At 51.3% G+C, this 10038-nt stretch overlaps 1 protein-coding gene across 1 annotated transcript in view; it reads right to left on the minus strand.

Moving 5' to 3' along the window:
- SIPA1L3 (signal induced proliferation associated 1 like 3) overlaps positions 1-10038 on the minus strand; it is a 125380-nt gene that overhangs the window by 107090 nt on the left and 8252 nt on the right. Inside the window, exons 3-4 of the mRNA XM_021712493.1 lie at positions 1956-2144; positions 675-849 (exon numbers count right to left, since the gene is read on the minus strand). Of these exons, the coding sequence (XP_021568168.1) occupies positions 675-849; positions 1956-2144 (364 nt within the window). The remainder of the gene's footprint in view (positions 1-674; positions 850-1955; positions 2145-10038) is intronic.

Genomic DNA, 10038 nt, shown 5'->3' on the forward strand with positions numbered 1-10038 from the left:
TGGAGTGCAGTAGCATGCTCACAGCCACTGCAGTCTCGACCTGCTGGGCTCAGGCAATCCTTCTGCCTCAGCCTTCCAAGTAGCTGGAACCACAGGTATGTGCCACCACGACGAGTTAATTTTTTGATTTATTGTAGAGACAAGGCTTTGCCAAGTTGCCCAGGTTGGTCTTGAATCCCTGAGCTCAGGCAACCCTCTCACCTTGACCTCCCAAAGTGCTAGGATTACACGCTTGAGCCACTGTGCCCGGCTCATGCTGCGTGTGTTTTTATAATAACTGCTATATAAAAGCCATCATTCCATCCCCATCTTCTGAGCCTTGCTACCTATGTGCGACATGAAGCATGCGGCCTTCCTGCAGACTGACGCCGGTGGTGCCAGTTCATGCGCTGCGTGAACACACCACAGTCCCACAGTGCATGCTGGGCACTTTCCTACGGACATTCAGCTCCTCTCCCGAGGCACACGTGAGTCAGAGAGCAGTGATCTCCACGCTGGATGAGAACGTGCCATCCTGGTTTCCACAGCGGCTGTCCCATCTGTGCTCTCAAGAGCAGAGTCTGAGCGCTCCCACTGCCCCCGTCCTCGCCTTGGTGTCTCTAGGTCTCTGAAGTGCGGCCCGTCAAGTGGGCAGGCGGTGGTGGCTCCCTGTGGTTTGCCCGGCTCCCACTTACTCTTGACATCCAGCTGGGCGGCATACTTGGTGAAGCCCTTCAGGCAGACCTTCTCGCCCACGAGGGAGAGGAATTCCTCAAAGGCCGGGCCCGCCTCCTCATTGTTGTACATCTCCTCTTCCGAGCTCTGGCCTGTCTTGCAGTAGAGGATGCCCACCTTGTGTTTCCGGCACAGCTGCAGAGGCAAGAGCAGCTTTAGGGAGGCGACAGCGGCGTCAGAGGGAACGGGGCCAAGGGGTATGCATGAGGCGTTCAGCCCTGGGAGCTGCTGGGACCACTTGGGAATCCAGAGCCACAGCCAGACAGGAACCAAAAAGGCACCGGTGGTCCACCTCCCTCCCTCACGTTCCAGAGAGGCATAACAAGGCCATGCTGCCTGTTCTCCTGTGGCAGGCAGAACGTGGCTGGTGATGGCGTTCATGAGTGAAAGTCTGTCGCTCTGGCTGGCTTCCCACAGGTGGGCTGGGACTGGCTGGGCTGAGACTTTGCAAAAGCAAACTCTCGGTGGGTGCAGTGGCGTATGCCTGCAATCCCAGCACTTTGAGAGGCCAAGGTGGGAGGACTGCTTGAGGCCAGGAGTTTAAGACCAGCCTAGGCAACACAGTGAGATCCTCATCTCTACCAAAAATAAAAAAAAATTAGATGGGTGTGGTGGCACACGCCTCTTGTCTCAGCCACATGGGGGTTGCTTGAGCCCAGGAGTTTGAGGCTGCAATGAGCTGTGATCGTACCACTGAACTCCAGCCTGGGCAACAGAGCAAGATCATGGCTCCAAAAAAAAAAATAAAAAAAAATTAGGTATCTGATTCTCCTAGCCACAGGTGACTAGGTCATGGGCTGCCAATCAGTGGCTCTCCTGTGACTGAGTGTCAGCTAGCTGGGGTCTGCATGTGGCTGTAATTCTAACAGCAACTGGGATCTGTGGGAGAGGTCAGGGAAGCAGGGGAGTCAACATGTAGAGAAAGGGAGGAAAGACACACATTTTCTCTCTCTCTACCTCTGTCACATAAACACACACACACACACACACACACACACACATACACTAACCTGTCCATACCTAGTGGCTATCTTATTTCCAGAGTATTTCTCTGCCAAAATTCAACTACATTCCTGGTACCCCTAGGATTAGATAGTAGATCCCTCTTTTTGCTGAAACTAGCTTAAGCGGGTTTCTACTACTTGCAAAAAAAAAAAAAAAGCGAGCAAGACAGAAAAAGACACCAGGAGTGGGGTTGCAAGCTACTCCCCTGCAGCCCCCACCTTAATCCCCTGGCTCACCCCTTGCTCATCGAGTTTCAGCAGCTGCTCTGTGACCTTGGGAGTGTTGAGGGCCAGACGCAGGCAGTGGATGTTGAGCTCGGGGATGACATACTCCAGGGCGTCCTTCAGGGGCAGACCCCGCCCGGTCCCGTGCTTGGTGGCTGTGGGCGTGGCATCTTCCAGGATGGAGCCCCGCAGGGTGATGAGCTGCTCAAGGGAGAGAAGGGAAGGTTAGGAGGCTCTCAGAACCTGGAAAGGGATTTGAGCGTACCAAGGGGGCTCCCTGTTTGCAGAGACATGTGTGAGGGTTAGCAGTTTATGCTCTAAGGCCAGAAAGCCCAGGGTCTGAGCCAGGACTCGAGCTTGCTGCCTTCTGGCTGTGTGATCTTGACAAAGTGACTTCCTATCTCTGAGCATCATTGTCCCCTTCTGTGAAATGGGTACAGGATCGTATCATAACCCTGAAGGGGTTTGGGGAGGATTAAATGAGAAAGTGAATGTAAAATACTTGTTCACAGCCGGGCTCGGTGGCTCAGCCTGTAATCCCATGCCTTTGGGAGGCTGAGGCGAGTGGATTGCCTGAGCCCGCGGGCTCAAGATCTGCCTGGGGCAGCGAGACCTCATCTCTACAATAAATCAAAAAAACAGCCGGGCGTGGTAGCGCATACCTGTAATTCCGGCTACTCGGAAGGATCATCGGAGCCCAGCAGGTCGAGGCTGTGGTGGCCGGAAGTGGCCACTGCACTCCAGTCTGGGTGACAGAGTGAGACTCCAACTCAAAAAAAAAAAATACTTGTTCACTTGTTCAACACATATTGGCCGAGTGCCTCCTGTGAAGCACTGAGTCCTGTGCCAGATGCAGGAAGCAAAACCCCTGTCCTTGTGGAGCTGACATTTGAGTGGGGAATGGATCATGTTGGGTAGCAGGAGGTCTAATGAACAGGTTCCACTGGGAGGTCGGCTCTCTTTGTCACTGTCACAATGACATTGCATTATAAACATGTTACCATGAACGCTCATGTAAAATACCTGCCTCCCCTGGACAGTGGCTCCATCTTGGATCTTGAACTGTGGCAGTGGTTTTCAGCCAGTTTCATTAAAAAAACTACTACCATCCGGGATCAGTGGCTCAGCCCGTAATCCCGCGCCTTGGGAGGCTGAGGTGAGTGGATTGCCTGAGCCCGCGGGTTCGAGACCCGTCTGGGCAACTTGGTGAGACCTCATCTCTACAATAAATCAAAAACTTAGCCGGGCATGGTAGCGCGCGCCTGTAATTCCAGCTGCTCGGAAGGCTGAGGTGGAAGGATCGCTGGAGCCCAGCAGGTCGAGGCTGCGGTGGCCGGGAGCGGCCACTGCACTCCAGTCTGGGCGACGGAGTGAGACTCTGACCCCCCCCCCCAAAAAAACACACCAAAAAAACCCAAAACAAAAGCCACTACCAGTGATTTTAATTTGGTTGGTCTGGGGTGGGGTCAGACATGCATACACGTTTGTATATATGAGGAAGAAAAAAAAACCCAGAAATTATTTATTAAAAATTGTATATTTATTTATTTATTTTTTAAAAAAACCAGGATTTATTGAGAGGACAGAAAAGCACCCACAGTGGGAGGGGACCCGAGGGGGTTGCCCTGTATGTTTATTCTTATATGGTTAAACTTCAGTCACCTTTGAAGTACTCTCTGTTTGATGCAGTACAACCTATCAAGATGTTTTTTCTTTCTTTTTTTTGAGTCGGAGTCTTACTCTGTCGCCCAGACTGGAGTGCAGGGGCCGCTCCCGGCCACCGCAGCCTCGACCTGCTGGGTTCCGGCGACCCTTCCGCCTCAGCCTTCCGAGTAGCCGGAATTACAGGCATGAGCTACCACGCCTGGATGATTTTTAAAAAAAATTTATCGTAGAGACAAGGTCTCGCCAAGTTGCCCGGGTGGGTCTCGAACCCGCAGGCTCAGGCCATCCACTCACCTCAGCCTCCCAAAGTGCTGAGATTACAGGCTGAGAGCCACGAAGCCCGGCACAAGATACTTTTCCCACTGCTCAGAGAAACTTTTGAACTCGTCCGTTTCGATGCCTTTTACCGCTTCTGCCGTTTATTGTGTCACCTCTTCCACATCAGCAACAAGTTTCCCTTTGAGGATTTTTAGTGCGGGGAAACAATAAAAAAGTTGCTCAGCTCAAGACGGGGTAGGGAGGGTGGAGCACGGGGGGTCATGCCTTTTTGGGCCAAAAACTGCTGAACACTCAGCACGGTGTGGGCAGGTTGTTTGTGCAAATCGCCTATCAGGAAATAGGCAGACATGGTGAAAGGATCTCCAGAAAAATTTGCCGAAGCTGAATGCAGCCTCTTACAACAACACTGGCTGGTAAACTCATACTCACCTCGTGGGGGATGCCTGTATATACTATGAGGGGCCTGCCCTCCAAAAAGTAATTCCTTTTTTCAGGTCCCCTCCTCACTTGGTATGTTTTTAATCCATCTTAGGTGATTCTGCTATACAATCAGGGCTGAAAACCCAGTCGAAGCCAATCATGGCCACTTCATTCCTGTCCCCCAGGTGTTGCTTTCCAAACTTTTCCTATAGTCAGCCATGTAATCAATTCCAGGCAATAAGATATAAGGGGAATTCTGCCTGGTGAGAACTTCGGCAAAGATTTCCCTCTCTGATAAAACAAAATCTCTTTTCTACCTGCCCATTTCTTTGGGCTAGGAACAGTGGTGTGAGGGTAAGATGTTTGGAGCTGTGGCAGCCATCTTGTGATCATGAGGAAATAGGCAACGAAAAGTCACAGAAGTGTAAGTTGATCCCTCCAAACTTATTCGATTATTAAAACAATCCCTTATTTTTTTTTAAGCTATGTTTAGTCAGGTTTTCTGTTACTTTACAGCAAAAGAAATTTTTAGCTGACATACCTTAATAACAAGTCATATTTATGAAGTTCACTGTAATGTAGTCTAAGTACTATGGCAAATGTCTAATTGTATGCATAGGTCTGTTCACAGGAGGTTTTATCCTTGTTTTACAGATGAGGAAATTAAAGCTCCAAAAGGTTAGCTGCCTTATGCAAGGTTACCATAGCTGACAAATGGCTGAACTAGGATTCCAATCCAGGCCCGACTTCTCCAAAGCTCATGCCTTTTTTTTTTTAATTGCTGTGAAGTATAATTCAGGAACATAAACTATATAACACATATATCTACAGGCAAAAAAAATGATCACAAATGAATACCTGGGTAATCACCACCCAGATCAAGAAACACATTTCCAGGGCTGGGCATGGTGGCTCACACCTGTAATCCCAGCACTTTGGGAGGCTGAGGCAGAAGGACTGATTGAGCACAGGAGTTTGAGACCCGCCTAGACAACATAGTGAGACCCCATCTCTACACACACACACACACACACACACACACACACACACACACACACAAATCCCTGTATGGTGGTACATGCCTGTAGCCACAGCTACTTGGGAGGCTGAGGCGGAAAGATTAACTGAGCCCAGGAGGTTGAGGCTGTGGTGAGCCATGATCACGCCACGGCACTCCAGCCTGGGTGACAAAGCAAGATCCCAACTCAAAAAAAAAAAAAAGAAAAGAAAAAAGAAACCCATTTCCATCCCTCAGAAGCTCTTTGGTGCCCCTTTTCGCCCCCAGAGGTAACTCTATTCCGACCTCCAACACTATAAATGTCTTATTTCTGAGCTTTATGCGGTTTGTAGTCTTTTGTTATGTGGTTTCTTTCTCTTAATGCTATGCATGGGAGATCCCAGGCATTGGGAGAGGCTGACATTTTTACAGGAGATTGAATCCTTTCCATGGCTGTTGGGCCCTGGGCCCTGTTTTCAGTATTTGCCAACTGTGAACTGTGCTGTTAGGAACATTCACAGAAGCACCTCTTGGGGCACAAGAACACATCTTCTTTTGGGTTTATACCTAGGAGAGAAATGGCTACATCACCAGGCATGCTCATCTTCAAGTGTACTGAACTGCCAACGGTCTTCCAAGTGGTTGTACCAGCGGACACTCCACCAGCCCTGTCTGGGAGCCCCTGCTGCTCCAGGTCCCACTAGCTCTCGGCTCATGCCTCTAGACACAGCATGCTGCCACCAACAAGTTACGCCACACGCTGGCCAAGCACTGCCCCAAGAATGCAGGCGGGGGTGCGGAGCACCAGGAGGAAAAATCCCTCCCCAAAGGGCTTGTTACAAGCACCTGCGATACACTTGGGGCTGTGGTTTAAAGACTAGAGAGGATAAGTGTTAACTGCAAAACATGCTCACCTAAGTCAACAAACACAAGAGGCAGCAAAACTAACGTGTCATGACTGTGCCTCTAAGCACACAGCCCACCCTTGCCAAACAGGGCCTGGCAAGGGGCACGCGTGAAAGAACAGAATGATCTCATGATTGGGATCACAGCTTTGTTTTTTTTTTTGGTTGGGGTTTTTTTGTTGTTGTTGCGAGTTCTCAGTTCTGGCCCTGGTAATTAAAAAACAAACAAACCTGTCTAATCATATCAATCTGGGTGGCCCTGGGGTTGCAGATTTCAGTTAATGTACTAACGTGGTTTGTGTCTTTGGTTCCTGGACACTGTCCCACAGCGCCCTCTGCTGGGAACGAGGGACAGCATGGATCAGAAATCATTCTTCCACACGAAAGACAGGTGGCCTGACATTCTGGCTTTGACCACTTGATCAAAGTCCACCACTTGAAGAGTTCCCAGCTTTTCCTTCTGCACTGGGGACAGTAAGTAGGACACTGGCAGCTCATGAGTGGCCACTTCTCTCTCTACCCGGTCACGTCGACCATCATTTCCCACTGGGACAACCTCTTCCTCCTCCCTGCCCCTGTCCCACCCCTAGTCCATTCTTTCCACAGCAGCCTTAAGTCAGATCACAGCTCTCCTCTGTTCAGAGCCCAGTGACATCTGGCATCATCTCATGGAGGAAGAATCAAGTGAACTGTGGAAGGACACAGCACCAGCCGGGTGCAGTGGCTCAGCCTGTAATCCCAGCGCTTTGGGAGGCCGAGGCGAGTGGATTGCCTGAGCCCACGGGTTGGAGACCCGCCTGGGCAACTTGGTGAGACCTCATCTCTACAATAAATCAAAAAAATTAAGCCGGGCTCCGTGGCTCATCCTGTAATCCCACACCTTGGGAGGCTGAGGTGAGTGAAGCCCGCAGGTTCAAGACCCGCTTGGGCAACTTGGCGAGACTTCATCTCTACAATAAATCAAAAAAATTAAGCCGGGCTCCGTGGCTCAGCCTGTAATCCCATGCCTTGGGAGGCTGAGGTGAGTGAATTGCCTGAGCCCACGAACTCGAGACCCGCCTGAGCAACTTGGCGAGACCTCATCTCTACAATAAATCAAAAATTAGCCAGGTGTGGTAGTGCGCGCCTGTAGTTCCAGCTGCTTGGAAGGCTGAGGCAGAAGGATCGCCGGAGCCTAGCAGGTCGAGGCTGCGGGGTCGGGAGCGGCCACTGCACTCCAGTCTGGGTGACAGAGTGAGACTCCAACTAAAAAAAAAAATTGTTTTTAACCTTAAATAGGAAGCTACAGTTTGCTTCCCGTCCCCCTGCATTCAACCGTATGCTTTAGAGACCGTTTACGTAAATACACACACACAGACAGACATATCTCTTGAACAAATATACGATCCCACTGTTAAACTTGCTTTTTCACTCACTGAGACTTTCCCTTTTCTGCTTTGCATAATTATGTGCATGGGGTACTTTTTAAATACAAAAGAAAAATGAATAAAGAAAATAAAAATCCAAACCTCTAACCCTATTAAAACTAAAGTCTGCCAGGCCAAAGACAGCCCACTGGGCCCAGTATGCCAGACAGTTCCTGGCTGGTTGCCGTACCCCCCTCAGCCCCCACGTGTCCTCGGTGAGAAAGTGCCAGAAAGGGGCTCCCGACAGGGCAGCCCTGGCCTGAGGCTCGTCGCATCCAGGCTCTCCGAGGTGGGGGGCAGGCCCAGCGCTGAGGAAAGTGGTGCCAAAGCCCAGATCCAAGGCTGTTCCCGCCTCGGTGGGAAGCCTGGCACAGCCAACACTCACATCCCATCTGCCGGGAGGTGCGGGCCCACTTGAGACGGTCTGCTTGGCAGCTGGGGGTGGCCATCTGGGGCAGGCCGGCCGGCCTGGAAGGCAGCCTGGGCCCTTCGCTCTGGCCCCCAAGCCTTGGTTTACCAGAGCTGGAGGTGTGTGTGAGGACAGAAGGACAGAACCCATCTGTGAGCTCAGCCTCTTCCTCCCCAGCGTGGTTCTCTGACCTCTCAGGAAAGAATGGAGGCCACGACAGTGGCGTCAACCTCAGTGACATCTGGCACTCAGAGCACTTACTGTCCTGCAGCCTCATGCACCCCCTTCACGTGTCCGTCCGGGGGACCGTCCCAACTCTCTAGGAGACAGGTAATAGCACAGAGTCTATTTTACAGACGAAGAAACTGAGGTACGCAGAGACACAGCCATCTGCAGAAGGCCACACGGAGAGTGAGGGACAGAACCAGACTGAACCCGGGGCTGTCTGTTCCTACAGCCGGAATTCAAAGTCAACCAGGCAGGCACTGTGGCACAGTGGCTAAGGGCATGGGCTCAGGAGCCAGGCAGCCTGGGTCCACATCCTGGCTCTGCCACTCTCTCAAAGTCCTCATCTGTAGAATGGGATTAATGATGTGGGAGCCGTGGAGAGGACCTGGCGGGCCAACACATAAGACACTTAGGATGGTGCACGGCATTAATACGTGCTACAAGTGGCGCATCATTACGCTGCTGTTACTACTTCTGGGCTCTGGGATCCTCTGCTCTGGACCCCTCCGTGACGGGAAGGGCCTGAGGAAGGAGGGAGACAGACCTTGCTGGCCACTGCCCCTTCCTCCAACTCCACAGGAGGGGGTCCTCAGGCCTGAGTGCCCACGAGGGCAGTTCTGTAAGGGGCTGGGCCCAGGACCGAGTCTGTGTGTGGCCTGTGTGTATGCGAGGGCAGAGAGGCCTGCCTGTGGGTGTGAACTCCTGGGCAGGTGACAGTCTACAGGGCTAACTTGGGGGTAACTAGAGGACAGCAGACCAAGATCCTCCTTATAGCACCACTGGGTTCTCTTCAAGTATAAGGCCCAGCACTGCAGGCTTTCTATGTGCAAGCTTCCAAACCCACACCATAGTCCTGTAGGCTTGGGATTTCTAAGGAGAAACCGAGGCTCTGAGAGGGAAAGCCATGAGCCCAAGATTCCAGAGCTGCTGAGTGGCCAAGCTAGGACACACACGAGGTCTCCAAGAGATCAAGCATGGTCCCGCCTCAGGACCTTTGCGCTGGCTATTCCCTCTGCTGGGAACGCTCTCCCTCCAGCTATCTACACAGCTCCCTCTCACGCCTCCTTTAGGTTTCTACTTAAATGTCATCTTCTCAGTGACATCTCCCTTGACCATTCTGTCTAAAAGTCTAACCACCCCTTACGCTTATTTCTCTTCCTCGCTCTATTTTGCACTTTGTCAGCAGGTTCACATGGTATAACTTACTAAGATGTCTTGTGCACTGTCTGTTTCCTGCACAGGAACATAGTTCCATGAGCATCCTGGCTGCCTTACTTGCTACTGTACCCTCGGTGCCCAGCACAGGGCTGGCAGAGGCTAGTGCTTAGCAAGCCTCTGCAGAATGGATGGATCCCAGACTCAGAGGGTCTCTGTCCCAGAGTCTCCAGCAGCTAGTTTTGTGGGTGCTGGGGGTAGGAAGTAGTCAGAAGCGGGCAAAACATCACGTCAGTTTCAAACTTACTGACTAGGAACCACAGCAAAAAAAAAAATTAAACTCTGACGCAATATTTATGTACTAAAGTCTCCTGACTCTCAGAATAGGTGACAGACTCTGTTTCTTAAAAGTTTCATCCTATGATTCTACTTTTTTTTTTTGAGTTGGAGTCTCACTCTGTCGCCCAGACCGGAGTGCAGTGGCCGCTCCCGGCCACCGCATCCTCGATCTGCTGGGCTCCGGCGATCCTTCCACCTCAGCCTTTCAAGTAGCTGGAAGTACAGGCGTGCGCTATCATGCCCGGCTAATTTTTTGATTTACTGTAGAGATGAGGTCTTGCCAAGTTGCCCA

The sequence above is a fragment of the Carlito syrichta genome, unplaced genomic scaffold (genome assembly GCF_000164805.1).
Source record: "Carlito syrichta isolate Samal-C Ts95f unplaced genomic scaffold, Tarsius_syrichta-2.0.1 Scaffold89967, whole genome shotgun sequence".
Taxonomy (NCBI): Eukaryota; Metazoa; Chordata; class Mammalia; order Primates; family Tarsiidae; genus Carlito; species Carlito syrichta.